We start from the raw sequence: 23,827 nt of genomic DNA on the forward strand, positions 1-23,827 counted from the left end.
CTGAATCTATATATATATTTCATTCTTTCCTCAGACTTGGGAACATTTTGGGCATCACTTCTTCAAATATTCTGTTTGCAGTTTCTCTCTTCTTTTAAGATCCCCCATTATACATATATTGGTACTCTTGATAGCATCCTGTTTGTCTCGGAGACTGTTTAATTTTCTTCATTACTTTTGAATTTTTGTTCCTCAGACTGGCTATCTTAAAACTCTTTAATTTTTTATTCTGTCAGCTTAAATTTGTTACTAATCAACTTTGGTAAATTTTATATTTCATTTATTTTCAACTTAAAATTTCTATTTGGTTTTTGAAATAATTTGTATATTTATATTGATGTTCTCTGTTTGGTGAGACATTGTTCTCACATTTTCCTTTGAATTTTCAGACTTGGTATCCTTTAGTTCTTTGACCAGATTTGTGTTATCTAATTTAAATTTTTTCTTGTTAGAGTAACATCTGGTTTTCCTCAGGGATAGCTTCTACTGTTAGGTTTTCTATCTCTTTATTGAGATTTCCATTTTGTTCACATGTTGTTTTCTTGACTTTTTGCACATCTTCCTTCAGTTCTTTGAGCATTTTAAAGACAGCTGTTTTAATGTTTTTGTTTAGTAATCTAAAATCAGGTCTTTTTCAGAGACAGTTTCTGTTTATTTTTTTCCCTTTGAATCAGACAGACTTTCTTGTTTGTTTGTTTGCCTAGTGATTTGTTGTTGTTACTGTTTAAAACTAAGCAATTTAATCTACAATTCTGGACATAAGATTCTCTTCTTTCCCTAGGGTTTGATGCTTTCTGTTATTGCTTTTGTTACTTGTTTTTGCTTTTTTATTGTTGTAGGATGCCAACAATCAGCCTGGAATGTAAACTTAAGGTCTTTTCAGATCTTTTCTGAACTTTTCCTGGGTAATTGTGGTCACTTTCCAATGTCTCCATATATGTAGTCATTTTTGAATGTCCTAGATTTTAATTTAGGGCTCGCAAAGAGGGGAAAAAGAGAAAAATAATGTGATCAAATGAAAAGAGCACTGTATTTTTAAATGCAGCTCCTTGGGCTCAGATGGTAAAGAGTCCACCTGCAATGCAGAAGACCCAAGTTCAATCCCTGGAGTGAGAAGATCCCCAAGAGAAGAGAATGGCAACTCACTCCAGTATTCTTGCCTGGAGAATCCCATGGACAGAGGATCCTGGTGGGCTACAGTCCATGGGGTCACATAGAGTCGAACATGACTGAGTGACTAACACACACACATCTTTTTTAAATTCCCTGGAAATCACTTAAGCTGAAGGGGGTTGTCACTCAGTCGTGTCTGACTTTTTGCAACCCCATGGACTACAGCATGCCAGTCTTCTCTGTTCTTCACCATCTTCTGGAGTTTACTCAAACTCATGTCCATCCAGTCAGTGATGTCATTCTACCATCTCATTTTCTGCCTTCCCTCTCCTCCTACTGTCAATCTTTCCCCATTGGCATCTTTTCCAATGAGTCAGTTCTTTGCATCAGGTGGCCAAAGTATTGGAGTTTCAGCTTCAGCATCAGTTCTTCCAATGAATATTCAGGGTTGATTTCCATTAAGATTGACTGGTTTGATCTCCTTGCAGTCCAAGGGACTCTCAAGAGTCTTCTCCAACACCACAGTTCAAAAGCATCAGTTCTTCAGTGCTCAGCCTTCTTTATGGTTCAATTCTCACATCCATACATGACTACTGGAAGAACCATGGCTTTGACTAGATAGCTCTGTGTTAGCAAAGTGATGTCTCCACTTTTTAATATAATTTCTAGGTTGGTCATAACTTTTCTTCCAAGCAAGCGTCTTTTAATTTCATGGCTGCAGTCACCATCTGCAGTGATTTTGGATCCCAAGAAAATAAAGTCTGTCATTGTTTCCATTGTTTCCCCACCTGTTTGCCTTGAAGTGATGGAACCTCATGCCATGATCTTAGTTTTTTGAATGTTGAGTTTTAAGCCAACTTTTTCACTCTTCTGTTTTAACTTCATCAAGAGGCTCTTTAGTTCCTCTTCTCTTTCTGCCATAAAGATGGTGTTATCTGCATATGTGAGGTTACTGATATTTCTCCCAGCGATCTTTATTCCAGCTTGTGCTTAATCCAGCCAAGCATTTCTCGTGATGTACTCTGCACATAAGTTAAATAAGCACGGTAACAATATACAGCCTTGACGTACTCCTTTCCCAATTTGGAACCAGTCCATTGTTCTAATTGTTGCTTCTTGACCTGCATATAGATTTCTCAGAAGGCTGGTATGGTGGTCTGGAATTCCCATCTCTTGAAAAATTTTCGTTAGTTTGTTAGGATTCACAGAGTCAAAAGCTTTAGCATAGTCAATGAAGAAGAAGTAGATCTTTTTCTGGAATCCTCTTGCTTTTTCTGTGATCCAGTGGATGTTGGCAATTTGATCTCTGGTTTGTCTGCTTTTTCTAAATCCATCTTGAACATCTGGGAGTTATCGGATCATGTACTGTTGAAGCCTAGCTTGGAGAATTTTGAGAATTGCTTTGCTAGTGTGTGAAATGAGTGCAATTGTGTGGTAGTTTGAACATTCTTTGGCATTGCCTTTCTTTGGGACTGAAATGAAAACTGACCTTTTCCAGTTCTGTGGCCACTGCTAAGTTTTCCAGATTTGCTGGCATACTGAGTGTAGCACTTTCACAGCATCATCTTTTAGGATTTTTAATAGCCCAGCTGGAATTCCATCACCTCCACTAGCCTTGTTCATAGTGATGCTTCCTAAGGCACACTTGGCTTTGCACTCGAAGATGTCTGGCTCTAGGTTACTGATCACACCATCATGGTTATCTGGGTCATTGAAATCTTTTCTGTATAGTTCTGTGTATTCTGGGCTTCACTGGTAGCTCAACTGGTAAAGAATCCACCTGCAATGCAGGAATCCCTGGTTCAATTCCTAGGTCGGGAAGAGCTGCTGGAGAAGGGATAGGCTACCCACTCCAGTATTCTTGGATTTCCCTTGTGGCTCAGACAGTAAAGAATCTGCCTGCAATGAGGGAGACGTGGGTCCTATCCCTAGGTTGGGAAGATCCCCTGGGGAAGGGAACAGCTACTCACTCCAGTATTCTGACCTGGAGAGTTCCATGGACTGTATAGTCATGGAGTCACAAAGAGTTGGACATGACTGAGGGACTTTCATTTCATTTCAGTTCCGTGTATTCTTGCTACCTCTTAATCTCTTTTGCTTCTGTTAGAGCCATACTATTTCTGTCCTTTATAGTGCCATCTTTGCATGAAATGTTCCCTTGGTATCTCTAATTTTCTTGAGGAGATCTCTATTGCAGCAAAAATGGCTGCCTATCTCTTTGCAACTTTGTGATTAGAAGCAACGATCAGAAAGCAGGGCACAAGTTCCCAATATTGGGAAGATGAGAGTCCTTTTTGCCACTCTGGCTGCTGAAAGCTGCTCTAGGAACACAAACACAGCTGTCTATAACACCAAGAGGGGTGGGGAATGGGTTTCTAAGAGCTGAAATCAAGCAAAATTTATCATCGAAATCTTCCTCTGAAGGTTGCAAGTCTTCTGAGTCCAGAGTTCCCAAATGTTTACATTAGACAGATTCTGCCTGTGCAGTTGTTATTTAGATAAGCACCCATATTCCTGGTCTTTCTGCATTCTCTTCCTGCATTTTCCCAGAATCCTATCCTCTCTAACTCCTTCCTATAATAATACATGGGATTTCCTTAGGGTTTAGGATACAAAGAGATAATTCAGAATAACCTCTCAAATTAAAATTCTTAATAGTCATTCTACATAGTCATTTTTCTTGCCATATAAATTAGTATTCACAGATTCCAGTAATTAAGCCTTGGATCTTTAGGCAGGCTATTTTCAGCCTGCCACAATATTACATAGAAGCATTTGGTTCTATTTTTGATAATTTTATGTAATCTAAAATAGTTCTTAAATTAAAGAACCATTTAAAATAATAATTAGAAATGGTTCCAAGATGAGAAACATGCTGACAGATATGTCATGTTTATATTTATATGAACATTCAGAATAATTTCAGTCAATTATAACTTATATGCAGTGATTTTCTAATTAAAAAAATTTTTTTCCCTCCATTCTTATTGGACTCTGGCTCTTCTATTCTTTTGGAAAATTTAATGTGAACATGTTGATTGTATAAAATGACTCAGTAAACTCATAAAAATTAAGTTAATGTGATATACTTACAAATCTACACGTAAAATGTGCTGGTGAAAAAGCAAATACTTTTATTTAAAATTTATCATCTTATTTTCAATTTTAGGACACATAACATTTATAAGTGCTATAACATTTATGAAATTCAACAAAAAAATAAGTAGCATTAAACTTGAATTGATGTTTTAATACTCCAATTAATTACTTGAATTATTTAAAGAAACCAGACACATTCCATCATATATGGCAAATTTCACACTCCCATATACATGCATCCATGTGAGGCACATACATGGACCTCGGTTCACGGGCTCACCTGTGCCTCTGTTCCACACATATCTTTAGAGTGGCGTGTGGTAGAGGACATGCATATAGAATGAGTTATTCAGTAAAAAATCTCCTTGACAAAGATTTTGACAAGTGGGACACAGATATGTTGTGCTTCATCTTAGCCATTTGCATTCAGGTTTTATTATTCTGGACATAAGTTTTCCTTGAGAAGGATATCCCTTCAGGAATTTAATTCAGTGTGGCCTTTAAATGTGATTGTGTACATGGAGAAGACCTGAGAAAAATAAAACAAAGTTGACATGAATCCTATGACATCAAAAATCACAAACCTAGAGACAGTTTTGCCTCTAAAGAACCTTCTTGAAGGCACTCTTGACTTCCTTGTTCCTCAGGCTAGAGACCACAGAATTGATCTTGGGGATGACCCTACTGTAGAACACAGATGCCATTTGTCAGTGTCCATCGAATGGCTGGAGCTGGGCTCTAAGTACATGAAAATGAATGCCCCATAGAAGATGGAGACTGTAGTGAGGTGGGAGGCACAGGTGGATAAAGCCTTCTGGTACCTTGCAGAGGAGTGCATCTTTAGGACGGTGATAAATATGAATATGTAGGCTATGAAGATAACCAAGAGAACAAAAAAGATGTTGAAGCTGGCTACATAAACAGGATCCCTCTCCCTTACATGCCTGTCAGAACAAGACAGAGCCATGATGGCTGGAATAGCCCAGAAAGTGATGGACCACATTGGGTCTACAGATAGACAGACAGAATGTATTCCCAATATGGATGGAGGCTTTCAGGAAGCCACAAACATAGCCCATGATCAGATGTGCACACACACGTGGTGTCATGGTGGTGGTATAATTTAGGGGCTTACACACTGCTGCATAGTGAACACAGGCTACTGATGTCAAAAAGTAATTCACCAGAGTGGCAAAGGCTGCAAAAAAGAATATCTGAGCAGCACAAGCATTATAGGAGATGACCTTGTAAACTGCAAAGAGGGCTTCCTTGATGGCTCAGACAGTAAAGAATCTGCCTGCAATGCAGGAGACCTGGGTTCAAAACCTGGACTGGAAAGATCCTCTGGAGAAGGGAATGGCGACCCACTCCAGTATTCTTGCCTGGAGACTCCCATGGACAGAGGAGCCTGGTGGGTGACAGTCCCTGGGGTTGCAGAGCTGGACATGAAGACACATTGGGTCACTTCCATCCTGTTGTCCATTGATGTTCTTTGGGAATTATGAGATGTCCTGTAGCAAGTGAAAGTAAGGACAAGAGTGTTAAGTGGAATAAAAATTGCAGTGAAACTGAAATGTTTATATCAATTCAGCTCAGTTCAGTCACTCAGTCATGTACGAACGACTCTTTGCAACCCCATGGACTGCAGCACGCCAGGCCTCCCTGTCCATCACCAACTCCCGGAGTTTACTCAAACTCATGTCCATTGAGTCAGTGATGCCATCCAGCCATCTCATCCTCTGTCATATATACCACATGCTTATTTCATTATAGCCAATACATATTTCATGCAGATGACACCACTCTTATGGCAGAAAGTGAAGAGGAACTAAAAAGCCTCTTGATGAAAGTGAAAGAGGAAAGTGAAAAAGTTGGGTTAAAGCTCAACATTCAGAAAACGAAGATCATGGCATCTGGTCCCATCACTTCATGGCAAATAGATGGGGAAACAGTGGAAATAGTGTCAGACTTTATTTTTGGGGGCTCCAAAATCACTGCAGATGGTGACTGCAGCCATGAAATTAAAAGACGCTTACTCCTTGGAAGGAAAGTTATGACCAACCTAGATAGCATATTCAAAAGCAGAGATATTACTTTGCCAACAAAGGTCTGTCTAGTCAAGGCTATGGTTTTTCCAGTGATCATGTATGGATGTGAGAGTTGGACTGTGAAGAAAGCTGAGCGCCGAAGAATTGATGCTTTTGAACTGTGGTGCTGGTGAAGACTCTTGCAAGTCTCTTGGACTGCAAAGAGATCCAATTAGTCCATCCTAAAGGAGACCAGTCCTGGGTGTTCATTGCAAGGACTGATGCTGAAGCTGAAACTCCAATACTTTGGCCACCTCATGCGAAGAGTTGACTCATTGGAAAAGACTCTGATGCTGGAAGGGATTGGGGGCAGGAGGAGAAGGGGACGGCAGAGGATGAGATGGCTGGATGGCATTATCGACCCGATGAACATGAGTTTGGGTGAACTCTGGGAGTTAGTGATGGACAGGGAGGCCTGGTATCCTGCAATTCATGGGGTTGAAAAGAATTAGACACGACTGAGTGACTGAACTGAACTGAATACATATTTCAAGATTGTTGATATCTAACTACAAAATTTAATACATTAATTATCTAGATTTAAAAATTATTAAATTGTAAACTTTCCCAAACCAACAGAGACCCTATCTCTCTAGTTTTAAAATTTTGTATATTTGCAAACTGAGATTTGGAAAATTTAATGATTTGTCCAAGATGACATATCTGGGATACTCTGTCTCTGCTAATTCAGTTTTTTCTATCCTAGTAAAAGCTTACACTATTACATTACTCAACTGCCATAATAGCTCTAGACACTTTGCATATATATCCATTCATGATTCATCTCAGCAATTTCTAGACGTTGGTTAGTTTTTATTTTCATTTAAATAGTGAGGAACAAGATGGTGAGTAATTTATTCATATTTTGTTGTTGTCATTGTTGTTCAATTTTGCTAAGTTGTGTCCAACTCCTTGTGACCCCATAGACCACAGCATGCCAGGCTCCCCTGTCCTTCACTATCTCCCGGAATTTGTTCAGATTCATGCCCATTGAATCTGTGATATTATCTAACATTCTCATCCTTTCCCACCCCCTTTTCCTTTTGCCTTCAATGTTTCCCAGAGTTAGTCTTTTCCAGTTAGTCAAATCTTCACACGAGGTAGTCAAAGTATTGGAGCTTCAACTTCAGCATCAGTCCTTCCAGTGAATATTCGGGGTTGATTTCCTTTAGGACTGACTGATTTGATTCATATTTATGTAAGTATGGATGGCAAGCCAAGTTTCTGGTCCAAATAGAGTGATTGCTAAGCAAAATGGTCTTAATTGAATTTAAATCAAGTTGTTGTTCAGTCGTGTCTGACTGTTTGCAACCCCATGGACCACAGCTCACCCGGTTTCCCTGCCCTTCATCATCTTTCTGAGTTCACTCAAACTCATGTCCGTCGACTCAGTGATGTCATCCAACCATCTCATCCTCTGTCGTCCCCTTCTCCTCCTGCCTTCTGTCTTTCCCAGCGTCAAGGTCCTTTCCAATGAGTCAGCTCTTCACATCAGGTGGCCAAAGTATTAACTGTAAATAAGTAAATTTAACTGTAATTAAATTGAATTTAAATCAAATTAAATTTAACTTAGTTTAAAATTGCTCATTCGTTCCATTGGTTCAAATCCTGTGTTTGGAGTTCCCCAGTGTAGTTACTGAGACTTATATACATAGTGTAAGTGGTGGGATAACCCGAGCAGTAGGGACTTATACAGCTAGTGATTCTGTAGGGAAAGCATAACATCACATATAGAGCTTGGACTCTGGGATGAGGTGCAGATCAGCCCTACTGTTTGCTGTCCAGAAATCATGAATCCTAACATAAGTCCCCTGAACCTAAAGTTTTCCATTTACAAAATAAAAATAGTAATGAGATCTAACTCAAGATGTTATCGAATAATTAAATGAGATATTGCGTTAAAAACCAATGAGTAAGCCTGTTATCATGGCCTGCTTAGTGTCAGCTATAATATTGTTAGGAGAGAATGATGGTTTCTGCATTGATTTGGCAGGGTGGGTGCAATATGTGGTGCTTTATGTGTGAGCTGTGAAATCTTGAAGCTTCTTCTTCAATTTGCCTTTTGTCGCACCATAAAGTCACTGTAAGTTTCACTCTGTTCCTGCTCCACTCATACAATTGCTTGGTTTGGCACTTTAATGTGGCTAGTTTTCTTAAAAAAAAAATTTCTTGAAATACATATTTTAACTTGTGTTTAAAGAGTCTCCTTTTGCTGCTGCTGCTGCTGCTAAGTCGCTTCAGTTGTGTCCGACTCTGTGCAACCCCAGAGACAGCAGCCCACCAGGCTCCCCTGTCCCTGGGATTCTCCAGGCAAGAACCCTGGAGTGGGTTGCCATTTCCTCCTCCAATGCAGGAAAGTGAAGTCGATTAGTCGTGTCTGACTCTTAGTGACCTTATGGACTGCAGCCTACCAGGCTCCTCCATCCATGGGATTTTCCAGGCAAGAGTACTGGAGTGGGGTGCCATTGCGTTCTCTGCTCCTTTCCTTAAACTCATTCTTTTTTCAGTACAATAATCCCATATTTGCACCACAGGTGGAAGGTGAATAATTATTTGTGGCTTGCCTTTACCCTGCAGGTCTGTTTTAGCGGCAAACCCCAAGTTGTTAAATATTTTATGTGAATCTGTTCTTGTGTAGGAACAATATTTTAATTCATTTGAATCAGAACCCTCTGGACAGACAGCCATCCGATGCTGTCTCCTATTCTCTATCAGTTTCCACCTAAACCTTTGGCAACTGCACTTTACAAGCCTAGCCTGTGAAGGCTTTATGCTTGCCAAACTTAACGTACACATCATGTTATTATGTACTATGTTCTGAAACAAATGCTAAGAGCGTAAGACATAAAAGTGTGTTTGTGTGCAAGGTAGGTAGCATTCTTATTCTTATTTTACTGTTGGAGAATTGAGGATTTCTGAAGGAATGTGGTGCTCTACAAGTACACAGCTGATACGAGGATGATTCAAGATTTAAACCCATTTAAAACCTAATCAAAAGCCTATACTTTTATCCACATCACTGCCAACATGGATAGCTATGCTAGAAATATTAAAAATAAAATTCTGGGAAAATATTAAAACGAAATTTGGATCTTACTAACTTGCTTTGGTCTCTTCTGTAATTTAAAGAAGGGTCATATAACTCTCCTTTTTTTTTTCTTTGCCTCTAATAAGAGGCTCACATATAGTGAACAAGATGAAATTAGTACCTAATCAGAGCATCACCTAGACTACTTTTTTCAATAATGTTTTTAGAGGAACATCATGATAATGTTTCTAAGTATCACCTAACTTCCTACCGATATTTAATATTTGATATTTAATATGCAGCTTCTTAAAAGAAAACTCCTCCGTGTTTAAAAATTTTTTTGAAATATCTGTTAACGTATCTGTGCTTAGTAAATCACTGGGTGTAGCTGCCACACTGCTTTTGCATGAATTACGGTTTTCCCTGAAAGTGTGTAATGCAGTAAAGAATCTGCCTGACAGTGCAGGAGATATGAGTTCAATTCCTGGGTTGGGAAGGTTCCCTGGAGAAGGGAATGGCAGCCCACTCCAGTATTCTTGCCTGGAAAATCCCAGGGACAGAGGAGCCTGGTGGGCTACAGTCTGTGAGGTTGCAAAGAATTGGATGTAACTTAGTTACTAAACAATAGCAATTGAGTATAGAAGCTTATTTGGCTGCTTAAAAACAAGCAGCAGCCAATCCTGAAGAGTTGTTTGGAATAAATAATTCAGCCATGGAATAATGCATAAGTACTGTTCGAGAAGCTCTCTCAAGTGCTGTTCAAAGATTTCAAGGTCTCTAAGTCAGGGAATAATAGTGGAAACTATGTTAATATGGGTTCAAGTTCAGATTTCTCCATGCATTCTTTATGTGCTCTTGGAGAAATCATTTACCTCTTTATTTGTAAAATAAATGTAATAGAATTACTTTTCCCCCCAAATCCACAGAATTGTGTTTATAAACAGCAAATAAAGGAATGTCTATAAAATAACTTGAGAGGAGGGTTTATAGTTTTAATATAATTAAATTGTACAAAATATAAGTAAAGCTTATTATATTTACTCGATGTCATTTTTACCTTGGAGTATTTTCTCGGCTATGGCTGCAGAGTCATAGGAAATCCTAACAGCCAGAAGAGGACCTGCAGGTACAAACAACTATTGACATTTAGATGAACACAGAGTGATCACAGAGCCTAGGACCACAGTCTGGTTCCTCTAAAGGGAGGCCATCAAGAGTCGTGTTGGATTTCAGAAGCTAGTGCCTGGGAACCAGGAGTGACTTACAGAGACATGATGCCCGCAAGGGCTGTCTCCATGAGAACATCCACAGTATTTCTTCCTACTTTTCTAGGAAGAAGTAATTAGACTATCTGTGGGGACCACATTGGATATTTTGAGTGTGTACATGTATTTTTTGTTACTTTATATTATTTTCATTTTTAATTGGCACATAATTTTCAAACAGTAAGATGCATACTTTTTACTGTATAACTCTAAGAATCTGATCAAATGCAGAGTCAGGTAACCACTACCACAGTCACCCACTGTAAATTTCCCTGAGTTTCTTTGCAGTTAACCCAGTCACCAACCCATTGCCCCTCGTAGCCCATAATTTTTCCATATAATTTTGCCTTTGCGAATGTGTCCTTAACTAGAATCATGGAATAGGCAGTCCTTGTGATGTCTTCCGCTTAGAATAATTCAGTTTGAGGTCCACCTGTATTGTTACTTGGTATCTATAGTAGAATATTTAAATTGCAGAGTAGCATTCTGTAACGTACATTTTATGCAGTGGTTTTCTCGTCGTTGCTGTGGTTGTTGTTCCTTTCCTCATGTGAGGACCTTTGTGCTGTTTCTGATGTTTGGTGATTATAAAGAAAGCTGACCTAAAGATTGGCTAAATTTTTGTATGTGTGAACAAAGGCTTTGTTTTGGTGAATTCCCTCACTCATGGCTCACACTGTGGCGGAGCTAGGGGAAAGTTCTGGGTTCCCCAGGAAACCATCTAGACCTGCCACAGGATGAGCCCTGAGCGAGGGCATCTACTGAGTGATGGTGGAGGGAGGGAGACCATTGGTGGAGGGAGGGAGTGCCAGCTACAGACAGGAGGACAGCAGTATTTTCTGATGACATTTTTGACTTAATTTTGCAGGAGATCAAGACTTGCCACTGCCCTGGGAGGGTCTCAACAAGGATGATATTCACCCTCAAGAGGGTAAAAGTCCTTCGGGGGTGAAAACATCAGACATTTTCATTGTTTGTGCCTTTCCAAACCTCAACCCTGTCTGACAAAATCTTATGTCATCGTGTTTGATTTCATGGGAGATTGTGAGAAGTGAGACTAAAGGATCTATAAAGGCTCCTTAAGGACGTGCCTGGGCAACAATGGGTAAAAGAGCGAGAAGCCTTGCTCTAGACTAGATGGGCTTGAGCTTCCCTTCTCAGAGTATGTTCATTGTTTGGCAAAAATTATACCAGAGAGCTAGAGATAATGAGAGGATGTGAATAGATATGAGTAGCACAAGAGATGGATGGTCTTGGACACAAGGCTTATATTGCCTTCGTCTTTCTTGGCATAGTTCCCCTGTGGAACTCTGCCATCTTTTTCCAAGCTCTCTCACTGGCTGACACCCACATGAAGCCTATATGCTCATGCAGAGCTTCCCTCAGCTTCTGGACTCCAATAGCCTTCTCGTGGAATTTGATTCCTGACTTCCTGTGTGGCCACCAGGGGGACAGGTGATGCAACTTGCAAGTTCGAGATTGTCAGGCCCCCATGGGATGGACGTTGGCTGATGGGAAGCAAGAGACGAAAAGGAACAGGGCACATAAGTATCCATTTCCTCTCTCCCTGGACTGATCCCAGCTAGGATTTCTCCTTCCAAGGAGTATGTTGATTGAATATATCTAAGGAGACCACACTCCTGGTGAACAATCACCCTCGCAACAGTGTCTTTCTTTGCACTGTGTTGCATTTAGCCTAGCCTCTGCATCCTCTACTGGCCTCCTCCTTAAACCCCTGGGATTTCATCTGCCCAATAAAATATCAAGACTTAAATTCTTCCTTCAGGCTCTAGAAATGAGAAGACCTGTGATGAGATAGAAGTTATCATAGTCCCTCTGGGCTGCTATAACAAAATAAATTGGGTGGCTTATAAACAACAGAAATTTATTGCTTACAGTCCTGGAGGCTAGAAGTCCAAGACCAAGACTCTAGCAATTCAGTGTCTGGTGAGAGTCTGCCTCCTGGTTTATGGACTGCCATATTCTGATTATATCATCACAAAGTGGAAGGGCAAAGGGAGCTTTTTCAGACCTCATTTATAAGGATGCTAATCCCATTCCTGAGGGCTCTGTACCCATGACCTAATCAACTTCCAAGACTATACCTCCTAATGCCATCAGCTGGGGTCATGTTTCAGCATATTAATTTTCAGATCAGATCAGATCAGTCGCTCAGTCGTGTCTGACTCTTTTCGACCCCATGAATCGCAGCACGCCAGGCCTCCCTGTCTATCACCAACTCCCGGAGTTCACTCAGACTCACGTCCATTGAGTCAGTGATGCCATCCAGCCATCTCATCCTCTGTCGTCCCTTCTCCTCTTGCCCCCAATCCCTCCCAGCATCAGAGTCTTTTCCAATGAGTCAACTCTTCGCATGAGGTGGCCAAAGTACTGGAGTTTCAGCTTTAGCATCAGTCCTTCCAAAGAAATCCCAGGGCTGATCTCCTTTAGAATGGACTGATTGGATCTCCTTGCAGTTCAAGGGACTCTCAAGAGTCTTCTCCAACACCACACTTCAAAAGCATCAATTCTTCGGCACTCAGCCTTCTTCACAGTCCAACTCTCACATCCATACATGACCACAGAAAAAACCATAGCCTTGACTAGATGAACCTTTGTTGGCAAAGTAATGTCTCTGCTTTTGAATATGCTATCTAGGTTGGTCATAACTTTCCTTCCAAGGAGTAAGCGTCTTTTAATTTCATGGCTGCAGTCACCATCTGTAGTGATTTTGGAGCCCCCCAAAATAAAGTCAGACACTGTTTCCACTGTTTCCCCATCTACTTCCCATGAAGTGATGGGACCAGATGCCATGATCTTCGTTTTCTGAATGTTGAGCTTTAAGTCAACTTTTTCACTCTCCACTTTCACCTTCATCTAGAGGCTTTTTAGTTCCTCTTCACTTTCTGCCATAAGGGTGGTGTCATCTGCATATCTGAGGTTATTGATATTTCTCCCGGCAATCTTGATTCCAGCTTGTGTTTCTTCCAGTCCAGCGTTTCTCATGATGTACTCTGCATATAAGTTAAATAAACAGGGTGACAGTATACAGCCTTGACGCACTCATTTTCCTGTTTGGAACCAGTATGTTGTTCCATGTCCAAGGGGACACAAATATTCAGACCATAGCAGTAGTAGGAGAAGGAACTCAAAAATATGCCTCGTGGTCAAGTTATAGAAATAAGGATTCTGGCTCCACACACATTTTTTTCCTAGTCATGACCAGACAGATAGAATAATTTGCCTTTTTTTCTCCATTACTCAGTTATTTTAAATATTAGTCACAAATATCTATACAGTTAGTCCATAGGTTACACTGATTCCTGTTGAGGAGGAGATGACTGTTCTTGGTTTGGGTGAGAAGTAACCAAACTAGATTATGAAGCACGTGCAGTGATTAGAAGTAGGAGTCTATTAATTTTGGTTGTCTTTCTAGCGATATGAGCCCCCCTGGTGGCTCAGACGGTAAAGAATCTGCCTGCAATGCAGGAGACCCAGGTTCAATCCCTAGGTCAGGAAGATGTCCTGGAGAAGGGAATGGTAGTTCCCTACTCCAGTATTCTTGCCTGGAGAATTCCATGGATGGAGTAGCCTGGTGGGCTACAGTCCATGGGGTTGCAAAAAGTCGGACACAACTGAGCAATTTTCACTTTCACTGTATATGCAGCCTTCCGTTTTCCTGTCTATTTCAGGGTCTTATCTTTCCAGCCTTCCCAGTGTATCTGTGAACAACCGAATATCATTGCAATATGTTTCCTTTCAACATTAAAAACCCAGAGTTTATTTCTTTAGTTTGCAACTACGAGCCCCAAGGGCCAAATCACTGGGTCCCTAGATTCCCTTCCAACACTGACATTCATTCAAGTGGGAAGGAGACTGTAGCCTACCCGCTTCCACGAGACATGGCGTCTCTTTGGAGTCATAATCCCTAGTGCAGGAATTACAGTTGGCTCTTGAGGTGTTTACTGTTTTCCCTCTAGTTGGCACTAGTGAGAAAGCAGAGAAGGAACTCTCAAAATTCTTACCATCTATCTCACTAGGAACATAAGACACACAGCAAACAATTCACTTGCTACCAAAGGTAATAAGCGGCTAAGTTACAAACCTGGAATCACAGGTGGGAAGAGGCATCTGAAGACAAACAAACAAAAAAGCTGAGCAGCCCATCTATTCCCTGTATACCTCACTGAGCTGGGGTGTGAAAACAACCATCTGTCCTGAGGAAAGCCTTCAGGGACACTGTCCCCAGGGATTTACAAGTAGCTGACTGTCCCATGTGAGCCTGGCACCGTGACTTTATCAGTTCTGTGCTTGGGGAAAGAGCCTGGTTCTGAGAAGTACATGAGACCTGCTCTCTGTCTCCCTGCTGCAGCCCTGTCATCAGCAAGCTATGCTGCTGGGTCTAGAGCCCAGTGACATCCTGAGGTCCTAGCGTCTTTCAGAGGTGAGCCCATTTAGACTAGCACTGCGGCTCTCAGCTAGTTAGGCAGGGGCCCCAGGGACTCGGGCGAGTTTTGCAGGACTTCTGGTGGCAGGACCGGAAAGGCAGGAAGGTGAGACTGTCACTCAAAATACACACTTGCTCATGCTAGTCGATCCCGAACCAGTCCAGGGCTTAACCCTCACAGGACCCTCGAAGGCTGCTCCGTGTCTGGCCCTGAGGTTAGATGTCTGGTCTGTGTCTGGCCTGCTTGTTTCTTTGTCTCTCTTTATTTTTGCCTTGGCACCTCCACTCTAAGCTTCTCTCTCTGCCTCTCTCTGAGTCTGTAAGCCACGCTTCATGGGGGCTAAGAGACCCCAGACCTCCTACTCCAGTCTTCACTGCCTTCAGTTTTCCAGAATCCTGGGGTTCTTCTGACTCCATCATGGAAAGAAAACCTACATGAAGACTTGGCTCTCTCTCTAATCTTTGAGGGATGAAGATTTTGGAGATAATAGAAGAGAGAGAAAAACTGAGAGGGAGACAATACTATGAGAGCAGAGGGTGAGACCCGAACCTCTTGGCTCTCAAGCCAGTGTTCTTCCCAAGGAAATCCATACTCAGTCCAATACCCCTGCCCCGGGTAACACCTTGGGAGGTTCTCGTCATTTTCTGATCACTTTTACTATTTAAAAATAAGTTTTACCTTAGAACTAAAGGCTCACTTCCAGGTGGCCGAAAGCCTGGCCCAATTAGAAACTTCAGTTTCACATCCTTCGCAGTCTGTGTCCTCCCTTCTGAGCTGAGTCTGCTCTGCAGTGTGGGGGTGTATCGCAGGGAGCCGCAAGGAGAAGGCTGGCAGTGGAAAGGGACATCCTCTGTCTGCTGCCATGGGATACTAGGGGGCGGTGAGTTGCAGGTGGCAGGACTGCTCCACCGTGAGAACACTTGGGATTCTTCAGAGGCCTTTCAGGGACTGGTCCGTGAAGCATTTCCTTGACAAAGGCGATGAGCTTTCTCCCTGATCTCTCTATGACTGCCCGTTTCCTAAGACAGCCCCTCCCTGATCCCTTATTCTATAACTTCCTCTTCCCCAAAAGGCTTCTTCCTGGTTGGAGTCCCAACAAGGAAGCTTGAGCTCAACGACCTCCTGCAGCCACCACTTGGCCTGTGGGCAACTCGCGCTGTGTCCCCTGTGAGGATGCAGGACGGTCCTGCCGTATCAGTAGTGAGCTGATGCGCTGTGCCTCCCATCTTCCGACAGAGAGGAAAACACAAGACTTTAGGCTCTTACGTGTCCCCTAAACTTTCTCCATTCACCTAACATCTAACCATAAATGAAGTAATTGTCTGGTCTCCCTTTCTTGTACACCTTCTCCGAGAACAGTTCTTTTGGGATTGTCCCTTGAATTTGAGTGGGAAGAAGAACCCACATATAGTGTATTCTCACGAGCACACCTAACACTCAGTTGGCTACTCCCAAACTCTTCACTTTAATGACTCTTCAAAAGGATGCAGGTGAGTGGTGGGGAAGGTCTTGGGACCGGTTAGTTCATTTTTAAGTAATTCCTTCAGAGCTATCTCACATCTTTAGAGAATGGAACATACCTCATATATTGTCCTCAGTTCAGGGCTTGTCACTAATTTGGAGCCAACTGTAAAAATCACATTCAGAACCATGTTAGAGCTTAAAACATATTCATCGAGAAGTATCTATCATGTCCCTGTCTTTTCTTTCTAAGGCATTTCCTGAGTCTCTGCACAGCTGAAATAGTTCCCTTATTAAGTAACATTTTTCCACCCTTCATTCCCCTTCAGGCTTCCCTGTGACCCCAGTTGAATAGTACCACATTGGGTTTCCTTGTGGGGGTGAAGACTTTGTGGTCCTTTCTCCAGATCAGCAGAAATATGCATCTAGGAAACCAAACGAGCGTCTCTGAATTCCTCCTCCTGGGACTCTCCACCCAACCTGAGCAGCAGGAGCTCCTCTTTGCGCTTTTCCTGGCTATGTACCTGGCCACTGTGGTGGGGAACGGGCTCATCATTCTGGCCATCGGCTTGGACTCTTACCTTCACACCCCCATGTACCTCTTCCTCGCCAACCTAGCCTTTGCTGATATTTCCTCCATTTCCACCTCAGTCCCCAAAATGCTGATGAATATTCAGACCAAGAGTCCATCCATCTCCTATGAGAGCTGCGTCACACAGATGTATTTTTCTATTGTCTTTGTTGTCATTGACAACTTCCTCTTGGGGGTCATGGCCTGTGACCGCTTTGTGGCTATCTGCCACCCTCTGAACTACACGGCCATCATGGGACCCAGGCTCTGCCTTTGGCTGACCGCCATCCCCTGGGTCCTCAGTAATGCTGTCGCCCTGACACACACCCTTCTGCTCCTTCGACTGGTCTTCTGTGATGGCAATGCTCTCCCGCACTTCTTCTGTGACCTGGCCCCGCTGCTCAGGCTGTCCTGCTCAGACACGACGGCCAATGAGCTCGTGCTCTTTGTCGTGGGCTCGTGGGTTGTCACCCTGCCCTTCGCCCTCACCCTCATCTCCTATGTCTGCGTCGTCAGGGCTGTCCTGAGACTCTCACCCACAGAGGGGCGGTGGAAAGCCTTCTCCACCTGTGGCTCTCACCTGACAGTCGTGTTCCTCTTCTACGGGACCATCGCAGGGGTCTACTTCTTCCCTTCATCCTCTGACCCTGACAACAGAGACAAGATTGGGGCGGTGCTGTTCACTGTGGTGATCCCCATGATGAACCCCTTCATCTACAGCCTGAGGAACAAGGACATGAAAGGGGCCCTGAGGAGACTCCTCCATGGGAGAAGGGCTCTCCCTGTGATGCCCTGAGCATCTGAATTCCTTTGTCCCCATTGCAGAATGGATGATTCTGCTCAGAGTTCATGGCATAGATGCGATGGTTTAACTTTTAGTGGACTTTCAGAAATCTGCTTCCTATTCCAGTCACTGCGGGGCTGGGGCTTTTCCACACAGCACTGGTCTTGGAAACAAAGTGCCTGATGCCCATGGTGACTCACAACAGTAACATACATACTGATTATAATCTATGCAACTAGAGAATTCTGTGAAAATTGTTCATGACTTAGACAGTAAGACGTGCATGTAGTACCTATAGTTTAGCTAGTGCATCTTTGAGGACAGTTGTTACCAATTCCTTCAAACTACATTACTAAAAAGCAGGTGTGAAATCCACCTGCTTTTCTATAGGTTACCAAACATCCTCTTAACATCCTTCCTCGAGTACCTCAATATCCACCTTATCCCATAGCTCCAACAGGAACTGTCACTTGACCTCTGCTTTCTTTATTCCACGTGGATCAACATGAGACCTAGATTTTTCCTCAAGGGGCTTCGGATCTGGCCCAGGTCTGCTGCTAACTCTGTGTGACAAGACATATTACTAACCTGCAATGTGACTGCTGCTGCTGCCAAGTCGCTTCAGTCGTGTCCAACTCTGTGCGACCCCATAGATGGCAGCCCACCAGGCTCCCCCGTCCCTGGGATTCTCCGGGCAAGAACACTGGAGTGGGTTGCCATTTCCTTCTCCAGTGCCTGAAAGTGAAAAGTGAAAGTGAAAGTGAAGTAACTCAGTTGTGTCCGACTCTTAGCCCACCAGGCACCTCCATCCATGGGATTTTCCAGGCAAGAGTACTGGAGTTGCAATGTAACAAGGGATCTAATATCAGCAAATAAGGTTTTATAATGGTGTGCATCATTAAAATCCACTTATGTAAAACAGAATATGCAGAAGGAGATGCTTGGGAGGAGTCAGCAAAATATTAACAGTGGCCATGGCAGGTTATGTTTTCCAAGAATGGACGCAGCAACATTTCCGTCCCACATGCTTTTGAAGGACTTGCCACTTCCTCATCAAGAGGTGGAGTCTGAGGCCCTTCCCCTGAACCTGGAGGACTGTGGGGGTGGCTTTGACCAACAGAGGATCCCAGAGTGGTGCTGCATGATCCCTGAGGCTCTTAGAAAACCCTGTACACTTTCCTGTAGCACTGTCTCAAGAATGCACTCTGGGGCCTGAATTAGCATGGAAGTAGTCCCTCTACTCTGAGGTCGCCCTGCTGGAGAGACCACAGAGAGTCAGAGAGAGACGCACAAGGTATCCCGGGTGTTTCAGCCAACAAGCCTCTGAGTCTCCTGCCAGGCACCCGCCACAGGAGGGAGTGAGACTCTGGCTGATATCCTAGCCTCAACACTGATGGCAAAAATGTCACGTTTCACAGCTCTAAGTGAAAATTGCCTGGTTGTCTTCAGTCAATTCCTAGAACTCTGAGACACAACAATCAAATGCCTACTATTATTTTAAGCCCCTTACATTTGGGGTTTGTTATACAGCAGCATGTAACCAAAATGGTGGTTTTGTTTCATGGGTAAAGTGATTAATACTATATCTATTAATACTATGGTATTAATAATATCATTTTAACATTTTACAGTGACTATCACTCTAGGAAGAAATAGAGCACTTTTTAAATTTAATTTTAAGGAATAAAGGCTGTCTTGTGTACTAAACCATCATGCCAGAATCTTCTAGGTTGCATAAACATCAGTTAGGCAGAGATATAAGTTTCTCTCTTTATTGTGATTCCATTAAGCCCATATTTGATGGAATAAGAACCGTGATGATCAGATCTTGCTCATTTGGTTTGAATTGTGCCTCATCCCTGTGGACCTGTCCTGGACCTCTGTTACTTCTGTCTTATAGATCCTACAGAAGGTGTATTCATTCTAAGATATCGCTCCATCTGCAGTGAGTAATGGGGAAGTTGGCTGGTTAGAAATAGATTTAAGTGCAGGTTGGGAGTTTTTTGAGAAATTAAATTAAGATCAAGTTTAGGACACAAAAGACAACTAATTAAGAAGATAAGGAATCACAAACTTTTATGAAAACCTTGACAATTTTTACAGAAGAAAGACATAAATCTGTACTTAAATTCTTATATTTCCCTGAATCATTCCTCTGTCATTTTCAGGGAACATCTATTATAAACCTTCTATTCACCAGGCTCTAAGTCTGGCCCTGGGACTAAAAGAATGAATAATTCACAGTCTCTGCCTTTAATGCACTCACAAACTAAAGAGAGAAACTGAAAAAAAAATTAAGGATTTTTAAGACTTGAGAAGCAAAGATGGCATTTAATCAATAATTCATCTCATTAGATTTAGAAAGCATAAATATTTTGTGCAAGAGACAGACAACCAAATTTTATAACATTCTTGTTCTTTTGTGTTCACTATCCCTGAGAAAAGCAAATTTAATCTTTCTGAATAAATTAATAGAAAACCTTGCCATCTAAGTGTAAGTAACACAATTGCAAGAGAAATATCTGGGGAAAAAAAATCAATACATTGAGTAGAAATGATTTGTAAAACTTAATGCATAAAGTGTCAGGAAATATTTGTTATTTCTTAACCAAACAAATGTTTTTTGAGTACATAGTGAGTCAAGGGAAACGGCAGCAGCGTTGCTTTCCTGGCTGTTGCTTCGTTGTACATGAGCTAGATGATGGGCTCACAGTGCTGGCTTTCATAGGCGGGGACAGGACGGCCTGTGACAGGAAAAGTGAGGTCAGGCGACAGACAGTGTCGCAGGCTGAAACAGCTATTTTAGGTAAGGAAGTTCAGGGGTTGAGGAAGGCTTGTTTCAGGTATTTGAGCTGAGAAATGAATAAAATTAGGGAGTGGCCATGACAAGATCTGGAAAAACACATTCCAAGAAAAGGGAAGAGCAGATCCTTTAATAAATAAATAAAGATCCTGATATGAGAACATGTCTGATATATTGAAGGGATTGTAAATGCGTAGGACTAGGGGGAAGGGGAGGTAAGTATAGTCCTGGAGGCAGTTGGTGCCCAACCTGGTTGAATTTTGGAGGTCATGACAAAGAGTCTGAATTTTATTCAAATACCTCAAGCACTTAAAGCCATGAGATGAGATGAAACTACCCAAGGAGTGGCCTCAGAGGGAGAGTAGGGCCTATGACTAAGTCCTGGATGCCTCTGATATTCAGAAATAAGGAGCCAGCAAAGGAGGCTGAGGACAGCAGCCCAGGAGGCAGGAGACAGAACAGAGTCGGGAAGATGGAGGAAGGAAGTGAGAGCTCTTCCAAAGAAAGGGGGGATCAACTGTTTCAAATACCACAGGGGCCGCCATCACTCCCAAAACCACACATCCTCATCTGCCCTTTTCAGTCCATGCTGCCCTCATCCTTAGCCATCTCCCCACCACATCTACATCCTCAGGGTTGAATTCAGATTGGGAATGCCCCCTTCAGAACATATTTCTCAGAAGATGGAAACATCTCAGATTTCTCATTTGCCTCTGTCTTCCTTCCATGGCTTATGTCTCTCTCTGTAGTCTCTTTTTAACAGAGGAATTTAGATGACTCAGAACGACAAATCCCATTTAAAACTGGCCTATGGCTTCAGGCAATACCCTTGGTGACCATTTTTAACCAGCCAAGAATACTCAGGAACATCCTCTGCTTTCTTTGACAATAAAAGTATTAGTACACTGCAATAAGTATGGTTTCTCTCAGAGAAAATTAACACTATTTACATTTCAAAAGCAATCCGTTTAATTTACCACAGTAATAAGCAAAAAATTAAACTGTTTGATCATTCTAGTGGATGCAGAAATTGATTTTGGACAAAACCTAGTATTCATCCCTGATTTCAGGGGGAAAAAAACAACAACTCTTAACGAACTAAGAATCAGAAGGAACTCCCTTAACCTGGTAAAAAGTCATCTGTGCATAATGAAAGCCGAGAGACTGAAGATTTCCCTAAGGTCAAGAACAGGAAAGGGATTTTCATTCTCATCACTTCTCTTCGATACTTTATTAGAAGTGAATAAGTCAGCCAGAGAAAGACAAATATTATCTGATCTCACTTATAAGTAGAATCTAAAAAACTCAAACTCATGGAAATAGATATTTGTGGCTTCCAGAGGCAAGGGATAGAGGGTGGGGGCACTGGAGGTGAGGATGAAGGGTGGGGAACTGGGGTGGGGGTGGTCAAAAGGCACAGGCTTCCAGTTGTAAGACAAATAAGTCCTGGGATGTAATGCGCAACATGTTGACTACAGTTAGCGATACTGTTCTGTATATTTGAAAGTTGCTAGTAGACTACATCTTACACATTCTCATCACAAGGAAAAAATTTTGTAACTATGTCAGGTGATGGATGTTAAGTAATTGTAGCAATCATTTCACTATATACACATATATCTAATCATTTTGTACACTTTAAATTTTTGTCATGTGTCAATTATATCTCGATAAAACTATAAACATTAAGTAAATAAATAAAAATATTAACTAAGACATGTAAGACAAAATAATATCCCAGAGGCTCAGAAAGAAGTACCCAAGGAGAACTCATGGTAGCAAACTTGGATTAAGTTCAGTTCAGGCACTGAGTCATTTATGACTCTTTGCGACCCCCATGGACTGCAGCATGTGAGGCTTCCCTGTCCATCACCAACTCCTGGAGCTTGCTCAAACTCATGTCCATCGAGTCTGTGATGCCATCCAATCATCTCATCCTCTGTCATCCCCTTCTCCTCCTTCTTTCATTCTTTCCCAGCATCAGGGTCTTTTCCAAGGAGTCAATTCTTCACATCAGGTGGGCAAATTTGGAATAAAAAACAAATAAACCTGGTATTGATGGTTCAAGCCAGTACAATAAGGCAAGAAAAAGAAAACAAAGGCTGATTTGTGAATCCCAATCTCTTGGCCACCTGTGATTTTTCTCAACATTTTTTCTTAGACACATCCAAGCAACACTTTTCTAAAATTTTTATGTCCTCAAAATGAAAGTTTCTAGAGTTCAAAAGATACTATCCATTTAATCTAGGAGCTTCATTTTCTCACATACAACTACGAGTATGTGAGTTGCATGTGCTGCACACGTTACAAAGTGCCAGCACATCAGGGCTGCAAAATACATGGTGTTGACGGCTTCCTGTCTCTACAGATTGAACTTTTATCTTTTCTTTACTACGTAAAAGGAAAAAGAAAAATGGAATAGCAGTAAATGTCAGATTGAGTGTTTATATAGGTCAGGTAGGAGATCATAGCAAGAGATTGTGTTTATGACAATGAAGCACTCAGGCATGGAGCCCCACTCTAGCATGTCCTTGCCAACCTTGGGACAATCACTCAACTACTGTTTACAGGTAGATGAGGCACTCAAGTCCCAGGTGCCTCATCTGCCTGTAAACAGGGATAATAGTAGAACATGCCTCACAGAGTTCTGGAGAGTGTCAAATGAGATAAGTCCTATAGCAAATACCAAGCATGGGCTTCCGTGGTGGCTCAGTGGTGAAGAATCTGCCTGTGAGTGCAGGAGATGTGGGTTCAATCCCTGGGTCAGGAGGACCCCTTGGAGAAGAAAGCAGCAACCCACTCTAGTATTCTTGCCTGGAAAGCCCCATAGACAGAGGAACCTGGGGGCTAAACAGTCCCTGGGGAGCAAAAGGTCAGACGTGACCTAGCGACCAAACAGCAACAATGAGAAACGGCAAATGTCACAATTCCTGGAAGGCAAAGACTGCCTAACGAATACGCTGTCTATCTAAATCTATCCATCTATCTGCCTGTGTCTCTACCTAATCCTCATCATCATTAATATTATTCTTATTATTCAAAATCCACAGACACATGGCAAAACCAATACAATATTGTAAAGTTAAAAAATAAAATAAAATTAAAAGAAAATCCACAGACACAATAAGAAAAACGATGACAACATAAATAATAAACTTTGGAAAATTC

At 42.0% G+C, this 23,827-nt stretch overlaps 1 protein-coding gene and 1 pseudogene across 1 annotated transcript; one reads left to right on the forward strand and one right to left on the reverse strand.

The window, feature by feature from the left end:
- Positions 1-4,814: 4,814 nt before the first annotated feature.
- On the reverse strand, positions 4,815-15,681 carry LOC109569159 (olfactory receptor 5B3-like; annotated as a pseudogene).
- Positions 15,682-16,920: 1,239 nt separating this feature from the next.
- On the forward strand, positions 16,921-17,868 carry LOC109569160 (olfactory receptor 1S1-like). Its single transcript, XM_019974461.2, has one exon. The coding sequence runs from the start codon at positions 16,921-16,923 to the stop codon at positions 17,866-17,868; it is 948 nt and encodes a 315-aa protein (XP_019830020.2).
- The last annotated feature ends 5,959 nt before the right edge of the window (positions 17,869-23,827 follow it).

The sequence above is a fragment of the Bos indicus genome, chromosome 15, assembly GCF_029378745.1.
Source record: "Bos indicus isolate NIAB-ARS_2022 breed Sahiwal x Tharparkar chromosome 15, NIAB-ARS_B.indTharparkar_mat_pri_1.0, whole genome shotgun sequence".
NCBI lineage: Eukaryota > Metazoa > Chordata > Mammalia > Artiodactyla > Bovidae > Bos > Bos indicus.